Consider the following 21245-nt stretch of genomic DNA (forward strand, 5'->3'; position numbering starts at 1 on the left):
GGGGGGGGGAGGGGGGGAAGCTCTCAAAAATTAAAACCAAATAGCTTTAAATAAATGAAAAACAGATGCACCTGTTCCAGATAAAATTAAAATTTCATATCCAATTTTATCAAGACAAAAATATGCTGATATTTTTATTTTAAAATATTTGTTATAAAATTGCAGGGTTTGGGGGGTAGGATGGGGATTATTTCTAAGAGTCAGATCCTCTGGCATAACTTAAAAATATCATTTCTACAAAAATCTGATTTATAAACTCTGCAGACACAAACTGATCATTTACAGCCAACCTTATTTTAAACAGGTGTTGTATCCAAAAACTTACATGCAAAGATTAAACAAATCTGGAAGCTATGCCAAATAATACAGGAATTTTAGTATACCTATCTGTATGATGGAATCCAATTCAGCAGTTACATTTTGTACTTTCATTAAGAAAAAACAAAAGAAGGGTCGCCTGGGTGGTTCAGTCAGTTAAGCGTTTGACTTTGGCTCAGGTCATGATCTCACGGTTCATGAGTTTGAGCCCCACGTCGGGCTCAGTGCGGACAGCTCAGAGCCTGGAGCCTGGAGCCTGCTTCTGACTGTGTGTCCCCCATCTCTGTGCTCCTCCCCCACTTGTGCTCTGTCTCCCAAAAATAAACATTAAAATTAAAAAAAAAAAAAAAAGAAACGCTCACACAAGATTATACCTATGGCATGATCCAAATTTGCTTTTTTGTTTTCTCTTGCTCATTTTGGAAAAAAAAAAAAAAAAAAATCAAAGGGGCACCTGGGTGGCTCAGTAGGTTAAGCATCCGACTTCAGCTCATTTCATGATCTCACGGTTCGTGGGCTCAAGCCCCACATCAGGCTCTGTGCTGGCAGGTAGCTCAGAGCCTGGAGCCTGCTTCGGATTCTGTGTCTCCCTCTCTCTCTGACCCTCCCCTGCTCACACTGTCTCTCTGTCTCTCAGAAATAAACTTTAAAAATTAAAAATTTTAAGAAAAAAAATCAAAATCCTTACTATGGTTTCTTAATGGTGGGATTATAGGTGCCTCTTTTTATACTCTAATTTCCTAATTTTACCCAATAAATTATCACCTTCCTAATCAGGATTTTAATTTAGAAATAGTGAGTTCCTGTAATTTTTTCCAGAACTACTGCAATTAAATCAATGTTTACTTCTGAATAGTAACAAATCATTCATTTAGAGATTTGCCAAAAAAGAAAGCACCAAATTCTATTTAAAGAAAATAACCTCAAATTTGTTACTAGCCAATGTAAAAAAACAAAAACACTTTAAGGATTTATTTTGAAATTGGTTTAAGCCAAAAACATGTCTGATAATAGGCTTTCACTCTTTGGTTTAGGTATGATATTTTAAAGCAATGAACAGACCTTTGAATGTATAGAATTAAACAAAATGCAAGAATCAAGCTGTATCTAGTCAGGACAACTAGAAGTCGCCTTGTGAGGGTAAATACCATTCTGAAGGCTGAGTGTTCACTTAATTTATATAGACATTCTTTTTTTTTTTTGAGACAGAGAGAGACAGAGCACGAGTGGGGGAGGGGCAGAGAGTGAGAGAGGGAGACACAGAATCTGAAACAGGCTCCAGGCTGAGCGGTCAGCCCAGAACCCGATACGGGGCTCAAACCCACAAACCGTGAGATCATGACCTGAGCCAAAGTCAGACACTTAACCGACTGAGGCACCCCAGCGCCCCTATATAGGCATTCTTATTGGAAGTTCCCAGGAGCAAAATATTTAACTTTTTTGTTACTCTCTTCAAGAAAGTATTTCTACCACTTAAGAAAGAATATCGATATAAATGCATGACAGTAAAACCATAGATACTACGTGGTATTCATGTGAAACTTTTTTAAAGGCCTATCACTGACAACTGACATATTTTATTATTATGAAGTTACTTGTGACACACCTTGCAGCTATTAAAACTGTCCAATGTCTATGAGAAAGTTAACTATTTGTTTTCTGCAATGATTGCAATAAAACTGATAAAAATAAGAGAGGGGCGCCTGGGTGGTTCAGTCGGTTAAGCTTCTGACTCTGGATTTCTGCTCAGGCCATGGTCTCACAGTTCATGAGTTCAAGCCCCGCACTGGGCTCTGCACCAGTGCAGAACCTGCTTGGGATTCTCTCTCTTTCTCTCCCTCTCTCTCTCCTTCCCCTGCTCATTCTCATTCTTTCTCTCTCTCAAAATAAACAAGCATCAAAAAAATAAGACAAATAAAGGTAGGACTGAAATTACTAATTATGACAGATTTACTGAGTATTTCCATCAATGCTTGGTCTTACAAACAAAAAAATAACTCTGTTACTTAGTACTATTTAAAGAAAAAAATGGTGTTTTAAATATACTTGATATAAGTATATTTTACTATATTCAAAAGTGGAAATGAACGGGTTACTGTTTACTAATCTGGTTAAATATATTCTTCAACTATAGTAGCGAATTACTAACTGTATTTGAAAGTATATTCGAAGCATATACATATATTCATGAAGGAAATGAAGACCATCTCTGGAACGACACCCGTGCTGGCATCATCACACAGGCCACCACTGGAAACCCTGACTGCTATGTTCACGAGAAGAGCAATTCTGAGGAAAGCTCAAAATCACCAACAATGGTTTTCAAAGAACAACTTCTTGAGAAACTTAGTAGTGATTATTAACTTACCAGCCATGAAGATCACACACTCTCGTGTGTGTGTAATCTGATCACTAAATTATTTGTTAAAAATAACAGTAGTCATAGGGCTTCACAGTGACAGGGACGTCCCTGTGATATAAAACTCCAAAAGCCTTAATAAAAATGAAGAGGGCAGCCAATATAACATACATAATAGATTAAGACCTTTCTCAAATTATCTTTTTTCAGTTTAAGGTTACTGAAATTATCCTTTTCTTTACTACTTTATTATTTACTTCACCTAAGCACTTATGGAATGTCTGCTTCTGAAAAACACTGAAAAACATTCTAAAAGAAAATCTACAGTTAAAAAAACATAAAACACTGGGAAATGAATAAAGTCCACATTACGGAAGACTACGAGAACTGTGCTCAAGAGGGAGGTAATCAGTTTCAAAGTTTTAATTTAGAATGTTGGCACTAAAATGTGGACTCCGTAAGTGCTTACCTGGAGTGGAAAATCAGACTAGGTGGAAAGTTTTTAAAGTTTAACTCTTCATAATCAAGATTTTTTGCAAAATTACACTTCTAACTTACGTTGAATATTCTTATTTCACCATCACAGATGAAGAATTTTGCACAGTTACATACCAAGTTCCTAATTTATCTGTAACCAAAATAATTCAGAGGTTAGCACACTAAAGGCCAAAAAGTAATAAATAGGCCAAATGGTCTCTAGTTGCTGTCATTCAGGTATCTTCTTTTTTTTTTTTTAAACAACCCTTTAAAAAGTTGCTAGTTTAGGGTTTTTTTCCCCAAGGAATACAGAGTAGATTTGATCCCTGGGCTATAATTTGTCCAACCTGTTTTAACTGATTGTCTAATCAGTATTAATTCTTAAAAAAAGAAAGCCAATTTTCTTTGGAAAATGGGGAAACACATTTTGCCAACTCTGTTTCCCGTGGGGCTCGAACAGACCCAAACATTTTTGGGAGCGTGGGGTTTTATAGAGATCTTTTCCATTATTTTTTTTAATCATAATTTTCACTACTTCACCTCTAAGTTACTGACTTTGTTAAAACCTAAGTTTAAATTACTTTAAAATGTGCTCCATTAGTCACGACCGCCATCAGATAGACAGCTCTGGTGAATAAGCAGATACACGGCTGTCCCCTATCTGATGACAGAGCTATCCGGGGTTACTGCTACCACCTGCATTTCTTCAGTATACTGGGGAAGTGGCCTGCTTTCTGCAGTTTATCAAACAACACTAACCATCTACTCTTCCAATTCTTTCAGCAGTTTTAGCTCCATGAAAGTACTTAACCAGATTCTAAAGGCAAGTCTTCACTTGGGGTTCTACTAAGAACAAAACTATAGGAAACTTTCAGAGTTTAAAAGTAAGATACGGTCAAGACATTTTGAATTAGTAGAGCTTTGATAGTAATATTTAAAAATATGTTCCACTAAATTTAAGATGAATTTTTAATTGCTAGTTAAGTGGAATATCAATTCGAGGAATGTACCTTGGTAGTGAAGAGGAACAAAAGTTCCCCTTACTGATGATGGAAAATAACAACTCAAAACTTACTTTCACCTTTTACTTCAAACCTGGTTAAAACGAGACATAATCAACAGCAGTTTATGTTCAAATAATCACTTTAACAGTTTACTCATAATTTGGAAGTTGGTTAGTTATAGTGAAATTTTATTATATATTTTTTAATAAAGATATGCAACCTTAAACCACATGATGTGAAATGTTTGATGTTTCCCTCACAATCAAAAAACTATCTCGAAGGGGAAAAATAACAGTATGTCAATATAAGTGATGGCACAATCACTGGATATAATGAAACATACTTGTAAGAAGAGATCCACAGACCCTTTACCCACAGCATAAACTTAGAAACACAATCTGCAGACGCCCTTTAACCTAAGGTCGAAATGAAGCCATGAGGCAGGTATCTGAACTCTAATCACAGCCCAGGTATTTATCAGCTATGTGAAAACAGCCAAGTTACTTAACTCTGAATTGTTTTCACATCTGTTAAAAGGAAATAAAGATACAGTGCCTAAAACACCTTAAGTATTCAATCAACAACAGTTATATTTGTTACTACAACTTAACTTTACCCCTTTAAAACGTAAATAAATCACCAAGCACATGATATCACTTCAGACCTAGTCCATATCTTAAGAATTTAAAAAACTGCTGTTGTGATGTGGTAGCCAAGGATACGCACTACTATCACTACTGTATGACTATTCTATGTCAGTGATCTCTCAGATCACAGAATTTCTGTAACCCTGACGCTTTGTTGATGAAATGGGGGTAATACCTGCTGGTCTTATTAACTGTAAAGATTTTTAAAATCTACCCTGTTAACTACAAAGGGTTATATGGAAATGAAGTATGGGAGCTAAGCCTTTTACCTTCAGGTTTTTTTTTTTATTTGAAAAATAAAATATAGAAAAGATTAAAAGATCTTCCTTAAAATTTTAAAATCATTTCTAATTATTATTCCATAGCCTTACGAAATAAATCAATTGGTTTTCTAGTATTTCAAAGAAAATTTGAACAAGAAGTTCCTGATTACTGCTGAGTTGAGACATTTTAATACAACTCAATTATAGTCTTTCACTTACAGCAACCAAAGATCTACTTTAACTTTCAAGAAAGTAGATGCTATAAATATCTCTCAAGATCAATTAAAATGGAAAAGGCACAATTCACCAATAAAAGCACTTCTATAAAGAGAAAAAAACAAAAACTGTTTTCCATTAAGAACCTGAGGTACTTCAAACTCCAGAAATCACTTCTGAATTAAAAAGTTAAGTGAAAGGGCACCTGGTGGCTCGGCTGGTTAAGTGTCTGACTTTTGATTTCCGCTCAGGTCATGACCTCACGGGTCATGCTTCGGACTCTCTCTCCCTCTGTCTGCCCCCACCTCCCACTCACTTGCTCTCAAAATAAAAACATTATAAAAAAATTTAGTATACTTTTAATGCTTACGTGTATTTTCTCCTAATCCTTTAAAGAATATTATTGTGCTTTTCAAAAAGTATACTCTACACATATCTAATCATAAGGATGTCATAAAAAATGTTAATACTAATATACTAACCTAAATATTTCATCAACTGTAATTCTTTGTTCCTTAATTCTAGCAGATAACCCCATCCATTCATTCAATACTTAATAAATGCCTACTATGTGCTAGATACAATGCCAGTCACCGGAGACAAAAAGGCGAACAGGTCTCTGAGCTGGAACACTCCCCAGGCCCAGTGCGGAGCACACACATACCCTACAACTCGACAGGTACTATAGTGGAAGTACAAACAAAGCACAACTTTCTGGGGGAATGAGAAAAGAATTCATGAAGGGATAAATATGAATCTGTGTTACGTCTGTGTATAAATCAAATATACAAATACAAAAACAGATCATGAAGGAAGATATTCAGAACATATTTATTTTTCCAGAAAATAAAGTGTCCTAATTCCGCAAGCACGTTAGATGGAGAAAGCTGACCAAAGAGGAGACAGGGAGGGAACGGGAGCAACTCGAAGGCCACTCCCGTGAGAAGCGTACCCACTGCTGGGACGCTGCGGCTGCTCCGTAACACAGCGGTGCCCGTCAGCCTGGACTTGAAGAGCACCGCGGAGTGCAACACAGAATTACTGTCAGCAAATCATTCCAACGGGCAGGGATCATGAAAACTTTCAGGGTAGTGATGGCAGGGACACAAAATAACAAAATTCAAAATATTTCATACTTTCTTACTCTCTATGCCACTTCTCTGTTAAACATGGTTAGGAATTTATTTCCCCACACACACAAGCAGACAATCTCAAACCTCATTTCTCCAATTTATTCCTCATATTTGTTTGCATAAATTCCATGGCATCTTTAACAATACCAGTTAAACCTGAATTTTCCAATCAACTTAATCATCAGATTATTCTGAGGAATTTTAGAATACTAACTTTAAGAGCTAAAGGACAAACATTAACTTTCCAAATTACTGTAAAAATTAGCCCTTAAGAAATTGAGCACTAGAAACCCAACAGTCTAACACAGAAGGCCAGAAACTGTGTTAAAGTATCCCTAGGTTTGATATGAAATAGAGCGAAGTATACAAAACAATTTAAATCATTAGCCAAAAACATTAACCGCTTTTCCAAACGAAAGATTCATTTTTGTTATTTATAATATTATAGTCAGATGAAGGGATTTAATTTTAAAGACGTATTACACATCTCACTGCAAAAATTTTTAATTAAACAATTATTCAGCTAGATCAGTACGAGGAAATATAAATGCTTGCGTAACTTTAATCTGTAAATAATAACTTGAGAGATATTTCACCAATAATTCTAGTTTCCATTAACCTGCTTTAAAAGGTCAATTTTGAAAACTTTACTTTGGGGCGCCTGGGTGGCTCAGTCAGTTGAGCATCCGACTTCAGCTCAGGTCATGATCTCACGGTTCGTGGGTTCGAGCCCCGCGTCGGGCTCTGTGTTGACAGCTAGCTCAGAGCCGGAAGCCTGCTTCAGATTCTGTATCTCCCTCTCTCTGACCCTCCCTTCCTCACACACACACTCTCTCTCTCTCAGAAATAAATGAAAAATTAAAAAAATAAAATAAAAAATAAAAACTTTTCTTTTCCCTAGGTATTATTATGAGTAACTCTTGTACTCCTAAGATTAAACTCTTGTAACAACTAAGATTTCAGATAATTTTCAATTTTTATCTCTAATAAACCCAGTTTTCAACATTCCCATCCCATGTTAGCACTCTTTAAAAGGTAAATGTGTGCCCTGATTACAGATAACTATTTTTAGTATTACAGAAACAGAATTGCTAAAACCTGTTCATTAGTACTGACTAGAAGAGGAAGGATAATACACCCTTACTGGCATCAAATTTTAAAACTTCTCTTTAAACAGCATATGAATATACACTCAAATTATATTAACAGTTTAATATAAAGCATATAAAATCTTCTACTTAAACACCACATTAAAACATATCTTTTATAGATATTTTTGTCCCAACATAAGGAAACTTATGCGTTATGAGACAAATTAAAAATTGGGTTCACTAAATAAATGCCTTTAATTCTTAAAATAATAACAACAATGGTTTTCTGAAACTCTGAAAGTTTTTTTTACAAGCGCAATTTTATGCAGAATTCCAATACATGAAACAGACAAAAAGAGGGGCACAGCTCTGGCTGCTGCACAGGAGGGATCAAGGGTACCCTCCCCCTTGGCTTTCCCTAGGTAGGCCCGAAGCACCTCTGTGGAATGCCAAAAATACCAATCCTCTAAGCCCCGGTGACAAATATATGATACAATATCTGTTACCAAGTAAAACAAGAGGATTCTTACTGGTTGCAATTCTCAAACATTTAAATTCCATTAAAATTCCTTGAAAACAGAGAATGAACAAATTAAGTCAGAGGATCTTCATAACTATATCCTTGCCTCAGAAAATCATTTTATTATAATCGAGTATGAAATCAAGTAGCAAAAAAATTCAAATATTTAAAATTCAAAACAATATCCCAAACTTATCTGATCACGAAGACCTTTCTGAGAAAAATATCTACTATATTTCATAGTATCAGAATTTCTCAAAATAAGTTGCAAACTCAAAAAAGCTGGAAACACTGCCATAAGAGATGTTAACCGAGATTACTGTACGGGCCCAAATATAATAGAATATTGTACATTTCTTTTAAAACTCGCACTACAATTCAAAACAGTGATCTTCCTCTATTTTCCAGTGATACATTCTTTCACCACCTTCAGGTGGAAAGTAAATGTTATTGAGATCCGAAAGTTAGATTATTTAAGTATGAAATGAATTTTTTCGTTCTTTTATGAGCAGCCAACTTTCATAGATTTTATCACCATTTTTATTCTTTCTCATTTATTCATTCCTTCCCAACATAAGCTAGGAACGTAGATCAACAGACAGGAGGGGGTGGTTAACAAGAAATGACCAAGAGGTAGATCAGGTTGAACATAACCATGGCTCTCCACAGTCCCGAAAATAATCCTACATATACCACAAACTGGTAACTACTTCTTTTCAAATTTTCCCTGCAACTGTAAAGGTCTGCAATAATATTTGGTTCTTTGTTCTTTTACAATGTAACTAAAACCTAGAGGTTAACATTTCAAGGTACATTTTTCATCTACTGTTTTTTAAGCAAAACAACAAAAGCAGTTTTCATTCCGGGATATTCTCTCCCAAGAACTAGTTAACAATGAAAGTTTATTTTTTAAATTTATTGCTAGTGATGACAGGTTTTTCCTAATAAAACAAAAGGATGAAGAAATGGTATTAAGAGACGAAAGAATACTCTTGTTTTTCAATGCTGGATCTAAATTATATCTGTATACAAATTCACAAGATTATTTGTGAAATATCCAAACATAAAAGAACCTCAGGAGTCACCAGTTATTTGATTTTACAAAATTCTCCAAGCCTATAATATAAAAGGAGAGCATGTTTATAAAGTCTTCTATTCCCCACGCTACCTGGTTGTATTAAAACTTTAAATTACCAATAAAACTCAAAATGGAAAAGAAAACAGTTTATTTAATCAAAAATTTCAGGCATAAACTAGTCCTTTCCCACAAATGTGTAGCTAATTAAATCTTGTAATTTGCTTTGGCTATGAAGATATGGCGGCAACATTAAAAGGTTAAATTCTCTCAGCGTTCAAAAAGAAATCTAACCATACCACATACAAAAAATGTCCATCTTCAAACCTTTATATTTCACACCCTAGTTTCAGCCATGTAGAATTTCCCAAGAATTCTCCTGTACCATAAAGCTGCAACTGCTATTCACTATTATGCAGGCACACTAGATTAATACATGTCATGGTTAACCTCATTCAATTAAGACATCTATTTGAAAAAATCAATTAATACTAACATAAGATTAATTTCCTAAATATGGGACTGTCAGACTTACCTGATTTGTCTGGCTACTTAAGTATGGCTCAAAATCATCATCATTTACAGCATCTTTTTGATGAATCGAACCGTTTTGTACTGAAACTAAAAAATATGTTTATATTAGATGTGTGGTAATTATCTTTATGAAACTGACAGAATAACCTAAAATTTTCAGTATTTTTCAACCAACTCAGAAAAACTTATCCCGAGTTGTTCTTTTCATTAAAAATCCTCTTAGAGAACTTAAACTTTAGATACAAATATTTATGTGTCACCAAAAACTTACAAAGCTTGTATATACCCAAGATTACAGACTATATACACTTCCCATTACCAAAGACATAATGTAAACATCCCAATTTCAACACAGTACTAAGCAATTATATTGTTGGAAGGGTTCCCTAATATTACACTTGATTCTAAAATAACTTCAAATAGTGTTGTAGATAACAGAATCCTGAATGTTCTCTACCTTGTTTAATCTTTACATTACTTAGTCCAATAAAGGCAAATAATGAAATAACTTCCCTTGGTAACTAAAGTCAGAGTAAATGGCTTAAAGAAAGTGGCTAAAATTCACTGAAGCAGTTATCACAATGACTAAATTATAAATAATCTAAAAAAGGGGGGGCCTTAATTCCAAACCAAGATATTATAAAGACTTTCACTTGGAAGCACAAATAAAGTGAAGACACTAAAGATAACCATGGTTTTTCTTCCAACAATAGGAAAACCAGAAAACAGTTTATAATGCCTTACTGGTTCAGAGATCATTTCCAAAAATGCTCTACAAAATTGTTATTCTCTGAATGCTGTCTCAGAGTGCTTTTGAGCACAGACTAGAAGGTCCTGGGTTCGAATCCAATATCTAACACTGAGAAACTGAGTGATATCTAGTTAGTGACTCAGCCTCTCAAACTCTATTTCTGTATTCAAGGAGGTTATTAGTAGTACCTACCTCATTCATCTGAGGATTCAGTAACAGTATTCAATAATCTTGGATATTATTTTGCATAAAATATTGTAAGATCCAAGTAAGAGTAAAAGTTACTTTAGAACCACATAAACAGAAGTTTTACCAGGCTAAAATTTGATTTGATAACAGTGTCTAAATATACTATTCTACTTCTGAAACACATGTGAGATGAAAAAAGCTGAAAGTTTCTAACGGATGTTGACTAATCCCTTAGAAACAACAACGACAACAAAAAACCACTGAAGAATATGAAAATTCACTGCTTAAAAAGAAGTGTCACACAGTATTATAAATTAAGGCTGGGGATAAAGATTTAAGTTGTGTGTTTCTCTACAGCATCATTACATTTTGATTTACTCTAAGTTTCCCAAAGAGTTTAGACAACCAAAAACGTAATATTACAAGCTGACAGTGGCACGGAGGCAAAGATAGGCGAAGCGCCTTAGCTGTTTGCCACCCACTGAGCAGCGATGATCACTCAAAGAAATGATACTACTCTGTGAAGCCTTCAAAGTAGACCTCTTATGATGCGACATTGCCCTCAAATATCAAAAGAGCAACATGAAGGTCACCTTGATCTTGGCTCCACTGGGGTGGTTTAACTAGATTTTGTATTTGGTAAGAACTGCATTAGAGCCAGTGTTGAACTAAATGTGCTCCCTAAAATTTAAATATGTAATAGCCACCAGAAACAAAAATAAAGAGGTGGGTACCTTAGATTATTTCTGGTGGACTAACCATTTCAGCCCACAAGATTCTAACACAGCTGTTCTCCTTTACCACCCTCTCATCAAAGGTAGTTATGCATGGTCTGGTCTCTCTCGAAAATAAATCTTCACTACACCATTGGACTATACACTAATACAAATTATCATCTAACACAGCTACCCATTTCAAAATTACAACTATCTATTTCTTATAATCACTGGATTCTCAGAAACTTAGTCCATACTGCTAATACAGTAAAAAAGAAAAAAGAAAAAAGTACCTACTTAAAATCCATCTAAATGTATATCATAGCGCTACTCTTACTCATTTCCTCTGTTCTATTCTTTCTCTTCTAATTCTAAGATGCTGAGACTAAGAACAAAATATTCTCATGTACTAAGTAAATATACAGTCTACAGTCTGTGCACAAGTGATGCATGAATAGGTCTAAAAAGTCCTAAAAGATTATTCAAGGAGTATGTCAATCTAAGGAAGAAAATATTTAATCAAAAGTACTTCACAATACTGACAAGCGATTTGCATTAAATTAGAATGTGAATAAGCTAGCCCTTGAGTTTCAAAAGCATACCTTTCCTTAAGAAATTCAGCTGTCTTAAAGACTTCAGTTGTTGAACATTACTTAATGACAAACTAATGTCTCGGAGACTGAAAGCCATTAAACAGTAAAGAAATCCAAGCCAGTTCCATAGTCTGTACAAGTTCTTCAGGGAAAAAAGAACGGGTGACTTACATGATTCTTCGCCTGTTTCCTCTGCTCTATGAAGCAGAGTCAAATCAAGATAGAACATGGGCCTTAGGAGCCAGGTGATTCTTTGCTCTGGTCCTGACTACATCAAGTTAGGAAAGTCAACAGATCTGTGCATCATGTTTTCCCACCTACAAAAACAGCGACAATACCATATACCCTCTATCTCCTGATACGAATGTTTTGAGGATTAATAATAAAATGAAGCCTAAAATGACAACAAAGTGCTTTGCAATCATTTCCAGAGGGAGTGTGGGGAGAGGACACAAAATACTGCATTTCTACTACTTTTCTGAAACGCTAAATAATAGCCAAATTCAACCTAATTCTTTTAAACTGCAGTTGTACCAAACANTAAGGCACAGGAGAAAGCTGGTAGCGAGACTACGAGGCGTGTGGGGTCTGACACTTTTATCCGTGGTGCCTGCCGGAAAAGGAGAGGTTCCCTTTTATTCAAGCAAGCAAAACTCGACTTATTAATAAATAAAAGTGATTTCAAATAGGTTTTAAATTATGGACCAACATAAATAAATAAAGGACCAAGACTTATTAAGCTTTAAATTTCAACTAAGCTTCAGTACTACCCTCGCCAAAGATAATAAGAGTTCTAATATTTAACGTAAGGAAAATTTATTAACTAAAAAGAACTCAAACTTACAAAAAAAGTAAACCCAGAATTACTACTTATACTATGAAAGCATTTTTGCTTTACAAAGAGATTGATACAGAAGTCCTTTCAAATTTTAGCTGTTAGTGCACTTAATCCTTAAGGTTATGCAGGAAAACAAAAAACAAAAAAACCTTAAAAAATCAAAAAACACTAAAGACAGGTGTTAGGCTAACACTGTCAAATGAAAGTAATTCAGAAAAGAAATACAGCGTCTCTGAAATGATATTAAGTCAACTGAAAAAGATTATGCTTTCAGACCTGATAACTCCTCAGCAACACGTATTTTTCATGTCTGAGAAGTTCTGAATTCTAGTCATCATATTCTTAGACCGCTGAGGCTGTAGTTCAAGAAAAACAACCGTGCTTTCTGCTTCACAAAAGTAAACAGATAACCGTACAACACTTCACCAGCTTGGAAACCAAGTCAGCTAAGGCAAAGGAGTTTTTCCTCAAACACACACACCCAGCTGCTTGTATCAGGTCACTGAGGTGCGCCCCTCCCTGCGGGAGCATAAAGCACAAGCGGCATATGTGTGTATCTGTGCACTCGCAGCATCTCCCACGCTAAAGCATCTTAAATGATTACCAATACTTTTAGGCCAGGAGAGGTTTGCCCTCCTGCCACGTCTTAGAACGAGTCTCCCTACACCTTAAAAATAGACGAGGTGAAAGTAAATCCAGCAAATAAAACGGCTACCAGAGCAGTAGACTCCTGTAATAGTAATTCCTCATAACATACAACAGGATTTACGGCTAGAATTATCACTTTCGTTTTATACATAGAGGGGAAATTCTGACCAAAAGGTGCAATGTGTTCACGCTCACTTGGCAAGTCAGAAGCCACAGGAAGTATTAGAACACAGGTCTGCTAGCGATTCCAGTCCATCGTTCTATCCACGGATAAAACTATGAACGGAACAACTAAGGGTGAAAGAAAACAATTTCTTAGAATAAAGAGCTATCCAAATAAATACTTTGTGTGTGTCTAAATACACCGAAAAGAGGTTACACTGACAGGTCAAAAATTTTATATAACCAAAAAATATTTATAATCAATATGCAATACTATCATAAGTAATTTATAACTATAATATCAAAGATACCACCTAAGCGAAAGGACTATCTCACAAATTAATTCAGTAATGGCTCACAACACTTAGATGCTTTATTTTGTTTTGTCAAACAAAGAGGTACTTGGTTGAACTTGCATACTTACCTTAAAGCAGGTAACACAAAACACTTAGCATTTCAAATAGCCTTGCAAAGTGCCACCTCCCCACAGATCTAGGATAAAATAATTTATGCTAGGCAATAATGACCACAGATTTCATATATCTCCAAGTCTATATACTTCCTCATGAGCAGACTAGCAGAAAGAAAAAAATTAATGGGTCATTCTTTTCAAATTTACAAATATTTAAAAACATTTAAAGTAAACAATATCGAATTGAAGTTTACGCTTACGACAGAATATAAGTCTAAAATTAAAACTTTAACTCTAAAAATTAAAAACTGAAATTTCCAAATGTGGACACACTCCCCAAAATACATCTTTAATCAACGCAATAGACTCGTGGTATCTGATACAGTTCCATTTAAGTGCCTAAGTGCACTACAAAGAAAATTAACTGAGCTGAGCACTCAAAACCTCTTCTTTTCGAATTTGCAAAGGCAAATAAAAACGCTAAGAATATAAAGAACACCAATAAAGACTGTGAACTTCTATCTAAAAAGCTACTGCACATCTTATTTTCTAGGTAACACCTTACTACTGCAATAAAAACACAGGAAGCACAATTCTATGGAGGTTGATTTCAAGCCCTGCTACAAAATGTTATAAATATATAATTCACTGTAATGTTAATTGGCACCGTCCCAAGAAAGCAGTTATTGTTCCATACTCACTAATGTCACGTGATCCGTGTCATGATGTTTCAGTTGACTGTGTTTTCCATATTAACAGGCACAAAATACACTTATTTTTTTAATACTTTACTTTCAACAGTACTTTTTTTCTTTTTAAGAATAAATCCTATAACCGTCGCAGAAACCTCCCAAATGACCTCCTTATCCAGCCCCTTCTACAGCAGCCCGAGGGACACCTTGCCGGCAGGCCGCAGGGCTAGATGTCAGGCGGGCTGGGCTTGAGGCCTCGGTGTCACCCCTGCCCGGGCCCCGGGGGAGCCGGCGGTGCACGGGGCCCTCTTCACTACGGAGCCGCGGGCTGACCCGGGCTGCGCTCCCCAGTGTCACCCGGGACACAGCAGCGGGACACAAAATGTCCACTTATCTGCACGCACTGCTAGGCATTTCTGTGGCAGAAGTTACATAATGCAGATAAATTGCAAAATTAAAGAAATGTCACCGCGTTCCTTAACTGAAACACAACGGGGGGCCATTGTGTCCCGCGCCACTCCGGTTCCTCCTGCACAAGTGGCTTCGGAGCGAGTTACCGCGGGCGTCTGGGTGCAGAGCATTCCGCTGCTGCAGCCGCGAGGAGGAGTTCCCTGGACGGACCTTCGAACCCCACCCCCACCCCCGAAACCGGCGCCCGAAGGCCCTCTCAAAGTTTGCAGGCGACCTCGGACCGACGTTAAGAAATAAGACAAAAATACTCAAACTCACCTTTATTTCCTTGCCCTTTAGGTCTCTGCGCAGCAAGACCAGAAGGTGTGATCGTGAGAAGAAAAGAAAGAGACGGAAAGTGTGTTAATCAGAGACGTTATCAAAGACGAGTTATTTTCAACAATCCGCGTAGGAGGGGAANTCGATGAAGTCGCCTCGGGAAAGGCACGCTTTTCCGCCCGTTTCCGAAGAAACCGGGGACGGTACTTTGTTTGCAAGTTGGCAAAACATAAGTCGCCGATTCGCAACATTCGGCAACGCTCGTCGAAGTAACACAGAGATTTCGTTCCTGACGGGTCTGAGGGGGACTCCCAAACAACTGAGGTGACCAAATCCTTCCTTTACTTACAAGGCATCAAATGCGTGACCTCGAGAAGGCCGGACGTCGTGGACTCCGGAGCTCACGTGGTGGACGACGCTCGGCTCCCGCCGCCGCGCGGACTGCCTGCCGCGAGGGGGCGCTCGCGGCCCCCAAGGCTCTGCGGACGGCCGTGGCCTTGGAAGCCAGCGCAGCCGCCTTGGAGTCTCACTGCGCTGGAAATAGTTGCATGACCTTGGGAAAGTTACTGAAACTTCCTAAGACCTAGTTAGCCTCCTGATAAATGGAGTAAGGTCACGTATGCAAAGCGTGAGCTGTCACCAGGCGTGGCCGGCTTCGGGTTCCGTTGCCAAATCATCACCAGGACGGTGGTTGCAGCTCACGTGCATCGAGCGTTCATTGCCTGTCAGACACTAATGATACGCAAAACCTCACAGCATCCTTGCGTTTTAGTTCTGGTACCAAAAGGCCAGCACACAGCCTGGTGGAAACACGCGAAATAGCACAGCCAGTCATTGGGGCCCAGGATTTAAACTCGGGCAGCTTGGCTCCAGAACTTGCACTCCAGCCACCATAAAATACTGCCCGATGACGTGATGTTCGAGGAGCTCCCTTTTCCCTTCCGTTTCTGCTCCTCAGCAGCCTCCTTCCTCGTCCTTCCTGAGGTCTGAACGTGCAGAATGGGGTGGTAGCTAGTAAGCAGTATTGTTTGAAGTACTTCAATCATCCCTTCCAGAAGTGTGCAGATGAAAGTTTAGAAAATGCTGCCCTAGAGCTTAGATTCTACACAAACTGACTTTTTTACGGGGCCACTGGTACATCGGCTCTTGGTAAACAAGACACTGTTCAGAGCTTGGAAAGGAGTGGGTTGGTTAGGTTCCAGCCCCCATTTACTCACCAGCCCTCCTGCTGCCTTATCCGCCAGACTTCTGTGTAACTCTAAGCAATGGCCCTGCATTTCTGCATGACTTTTCCTATCATTTCAAATTAACCTCAGCTGCAGGTGACATCAAGTCCAAAATAACAAGAACTTATGCTAGAGGTCTGTTTTTCTCTTACATTTGTACATATATATATATACACATACACATATATATACATATACACATATATATACATATACACACACATACATGTATACTTATATATATACAATGTGGACATTGTCAGTCCATGGCTTGGGCTGTTGTCAGGGTGTTAGGCATCCACACCATCTTCATGATAACACTGGGATCCAAGATGGCTGCTCAGCTTCCCGGCATCATAATCATCCTACCAACAGAAAGCAAGGTGACGAAAGGCATGTCTCTTTCCTTCAAGGACATTTTGAGAAACTGCATTTCCTACTTCTGCCTACCTCCTACTCTCTAGAACACAGTCTTATGAAAATGCCCAGTTGAAGGAAACTTGGAAAACATTCTGGGTGGCCATGTGTCAGGGAGTTTACTATCAAGGAAGAGGGGATGCTAGTTCATGAGAGATAACTAGTTAATACCAAACTGTGTGTGCATAATTACCCAGATTCACTTCCTTATCTAGTACTAGAGTGTTGCTTTGAGGGTTACAAATAAATTTCATCTGAGTAGACGTTTGCAAGTACAGAATGCAAGAATAATGAGAATCAATTGTATTTAAAGTGACAAGTATAGGGGCGCCTGGGTGGCTCAGTCGGTTAAGTGGCCAACTCTTGATTTCAGCTCAGGTCATGATCTCACAGTTCATGAGTTTGAAGCCTATGTTGGGCTCTGCACTGATAGCACAGGGCTTGTTTGGGCTTCTCTTTCTTCCTCTCTCTGTGCCCCTCCCCTCTCATTCTCTCTCTCTCTCTCTCTCTCTCAAATAAATAAACTTTAAAGATATAGAGAGATATATTGAAATATAGTGACTGACACAGTGTAAATAATAATTAAGAGTTCATTTCTCTTGTAGGTACATACTATGATATTGACTTATTAAAATTTTACATGACTACTATGGTTCTCTGAGATATATTAGAAAGCAATTTGTAGATTAAATGTGTCATATGTAGTTGATTAAAAGTGTTGGTTGAGTCATAGAATGTCAGATATAACCTTCTAGCCTATGGGAAAACCAGATGTCACTTAAATGTTTTAAAATTAGAACATTTTCCCAAAAAAACAATCCAATTAAAAGATGGCCAGAGGCCCTGAATAGACCTTTTTCCAAAGGAGATAAACACATGTCCAACAGATGCACGAAAAGATGCTCAACATCACTCATCAGGGAAATGCAAACCAAAACCACAGTGAGATATCACCCTATACCTGTCAGAATGGCTGAAATCGAAAAGAGAAGAAATAACTGTCAACAAAGATGTAGAGAAAAAGGAACCTTCATGCACTGTTGATGAGAGTATAAATTGGCGTAGCCACTGTGGAAAACAATGTGGTGTTTCCTCAAAAGATTAAGAACAGAACTACAGTATGATCCACTACTGGGTTTTTGCCCAAAGAAAATGAAAACACTAATTCAAAAAGATATACACACACCTATATTTATTTTAACATTAATTACAATAGCCAAGATATGGAAGTTACCCAAGTATCCATCAATAGATAAGTGGATAAAGAAGATGTGATTCAGACAGACAGACACACACACATACACACAAATGGGAATATTACACAACGATTAAAAAGGATAGATCATGCCATTTGCAACAACATGGATGGATCTAGAGGGTATAATGCTAAGTGAAATAAGTCAGACTGAGAAAGACATATGATTTCACTCATGTGGAATCTGAAAAACAAAACAAATGAATAAACAAAAAGCAGAATCAGATCTATAAATATAGAGAACAAACTGGTGTTTGCCAGAAGGGAAGAGGGTGGAGCAATGGGAAAAATTGGGTGAAGGGGAGTGAGAGATACAGGCTCCCAGTCATGGAATGAGTAAGTCCTGGGAATAAGAGGCACAGCGTAAGGAGTATAGTCAGTGCTATTGTAGTAGTGTTGTATGCTGACAGATGGTAGTTCTGCTTGTGGTGAGCATAGTAAAATGTATAAACTTGTTAAATCACTATGTTGTATACCTGAAACTAATGTAACATTGCACATTGACTATACTGAAATTAAAAATTAAAAAAATAAAATTACAACATTTTTGTCAACACTAAATCCACCATAAGCTCAAAGACTGACTACGTGTTATTAAAAGGGATTTGTACTTCCCTGAAATTCACATAGGTATCAAATAAAAGATTTTAAAAGGAAAAGGATTCATTTTTAATGTGAAAATGTCGAATAATTCCAGTTTTATTTTGTTTTATAGGTTTTTTCTTTTAATTGGAAACTTCAAATGGAAAATGTTCATATTTCTGATAAACCTAAAAAACAATAAAATTAGATTTGGGTGGTAAAAGTATAAAAAGGCAATACTTGTAAATGTCATTCAAAAATCAGAAACATCACTGGATTTTTAAAACAATGAATATGTTAATTAAATCTTGTTTAATAATATTGAGTGTATAAAACTCCTGAAATTGACTAAAAGACCCCTTCTCTATAAACATAATACCATTTCTTTTTTTTAATGTTTTATTTATTTCTGAGAGAGAGAGAGAGACAGTGTGAGCAGCAGAGGGTCAGAGAGAGAGGGAGACACAGAATCCGAAACAGGCTCCAGGCTCTGAGCTATCAGCACAGAGCCTGACACGGGGCTCGAACCCACGAACCGTGAGATCATGACCTGAGCCAAAGTTGGATGCCCAACCAACTGAGCCACCCAGGAGCCCCATAATACTGTTTCTTATTTAAAATACTGAATGCTTTCTATGATTGAAGCACATTGTAAGGCATTTTTGGGGAAATGCAAAAAAGACATGATCCTTATACTCTAGAGAACTTGTCTTGTTATGAAGATAAAATATGCCACATTAATACTTCAGTTCGATACTGAATTAGAGTTTGTGATTTACAAACTTTTTTTTTTAGAGAGAACATGCACGTGTGCAAGAAGGGGAGAGAGAGAGAGAGAGAGAGAGAGAGAGACAGAGAATCTTAAGCAGGCTCCACACTCAGCAGGGAGTCCAACTCACAGCTTAATCTCATGACCCTGGAATCATGTCCTGAGCTGAAACCAAGCATTGGATGCTCATTCGACTGAGCCACCCAGGAGCCCCTGTTGTTTACATTCAAATTTGGGCATAACCTCAGTCCTCTGCGGTAAGATAGATAGTATATACTTCATTTGCAAAAGAAGAAATTTAGACTTAGGTCATAATAGTAAGCGATAAAATGAGCTGGAATTAGAACACAGTTTTTCAGATGGTTAGGCCAGTTTTCTGAACAAATTTTAGGCAATTGTTTGGAAAGTCCTCTGCTTTTTCCAGAATAATAAAACGCATGTGCTGAGTGCCATAGGCGTTTTACAAGCGCAGTAGATGTTAGGAAGCGGGCGTGGAGCAGACAGCATTTCCATGGACAGTGAAGAGGGAGCATGTAGGTGGCGGGAGCGAGGAAGCACTAATGCGGGCGGTGGTATAATGGAGGGCGGAGAACAAACATCTGGAATTGCTGACCTCGAGAGAAGTGCTGATTCTCTCCCGCTGACCTTAATGGGACCCTTGCTCCTTCCTCTGCCCCACCCCCCGCAGTGCAATGCGACTAGACCAGAGAGGTCTCTCCCAGGCCGTTGGGAGATGAGTTACCACCGACTTCAGCCCCAGCAGGTTGCACGTGGAAATAAAAGAGCTGCCTCCCTCCTCCCCCCTCCCCCCAACTCCAAACCTAGTGCTCGCCTCTCCCTTATGGGTATGGTGGCTCACCGCTCTCAGGCTGCATGTGTGACAGTTTCAGAGAAGAAAAGGATCGAGTATCTCAGGTTTAAGATACAGAAGGCCAAGGGCACCTGGGTGCTCAGTAGGTTATGTGTCCAACTCTTGATTTACACTCAGATCATGGTCTCACAGTTCATGGGATCAAGCCCTGGTCTCTGTACGGACAACATGGAGCCTGCTTGGGATTTCCTCTCTCTTCTGCCTCTCTCTCTCTGCCCCTCCCCTACTTGTACCCTCTCTCTCTCTCTCTCTCTCTCTCAAAATAAACTTGGGGGGAAAAAAAAAGATTCAGAGGGGCCAGCACAGTGACTACATCTATTTCTGCCACTACATTAGTGACATGGGAAACTGGCAAAGGTCCACACATGTAAATACAGAATTACAAACTGTCGGTAGCTGCGGAAGGGATGTCTTTTGAACTACTTACTCATCAACACTGGTGGAACTAATAGATTTAAGAGTCACAGCCCCCATACTCTTGTATGAAAACACTCAATGTTGTGACCTCGTTCTTTCAGGCCGGGGCAGCCTGTGGGATCATGTTTTTATTTCCAAAAGGCTTCTCTGCCTGTTTGTCCTGTCTGAGGTCCTTCAGGGTGCTGAGTAGTTTATAAGCAACAGAAATTTATTCCTCACCGTTCCAGAGTCTGGGAAGTCAAGATCAAGGCTCCAGTGTGGTCATGTTCTAGTGGGGGCCTTCTTTCTGGTACGTAGCTGGCACATTCTTGCTGTGCCCTCACTAGCAGAAGGGTTAGAGA

At 37.9% G+C, this 21245-nt stretch overlaps 1 protein-coding gene across 5 annotated transcripts in view; it reads right to left on the minus strand.

Annotated features, from left to right (window-relative positions):
• Nucleotides 1-15500, minus strand: part of YTHDF3 (YTH N6-methyladenosine RNA binding protein F3) — a 39392-nt gene extending 23892 nt beyond the window's left edge. The window contains exons 1-4 of one of the 5 annotated variants that reach the window (XM_077751802.1): nucleotides 15368-15500; nucleotides 13568-13663; nucleotides 12058-12203; nucleotides 9639-9724 (exon numbers count right to left, since the gene is read on the minus strand). In XM_077751802.1, the coding sequence (XP_077607928.1) occupies nucleotides 9639-9724; nucleotides 12058-12115 (144 nt within the window). In that variant the 5' untranslated portion in view covers nucleotides 12116-12203; nucleotides 13568-13663; nucleotides 15368-15500. Of the gene's footprint in view, nucleotides 1-3146; nucleotides 3256-9638; nucleotides 9725-12057; nucleotides 12204-13567; nucleotides 13664-15367 lie in introns of those variants that run through there. The other 4 variants (XM_077751801.1, XM_077751805.1, XM_077751803.1 and 1 more) reach the window with 4 other exon arrangements.
• Nucleotides 15501-21245: the final 5745 nt, after the last annotated feature.

The sequence above is a fragment of the Crocuta crocuta genome, unplaced genomic scaffold (assembly GCF_008692635.1).
Source record: "Crocuta crocuta isolate KB4526 unplaced genomic scaffold, BGI_CrCroc_1.0 scaffold20, whole genome shotgun sequence".
NCBI lineage: Eukaryota > Metazoa > Chordata > Mammalia > Carnivora > Hyaenidae > Crocuta > Crocuta crocuta.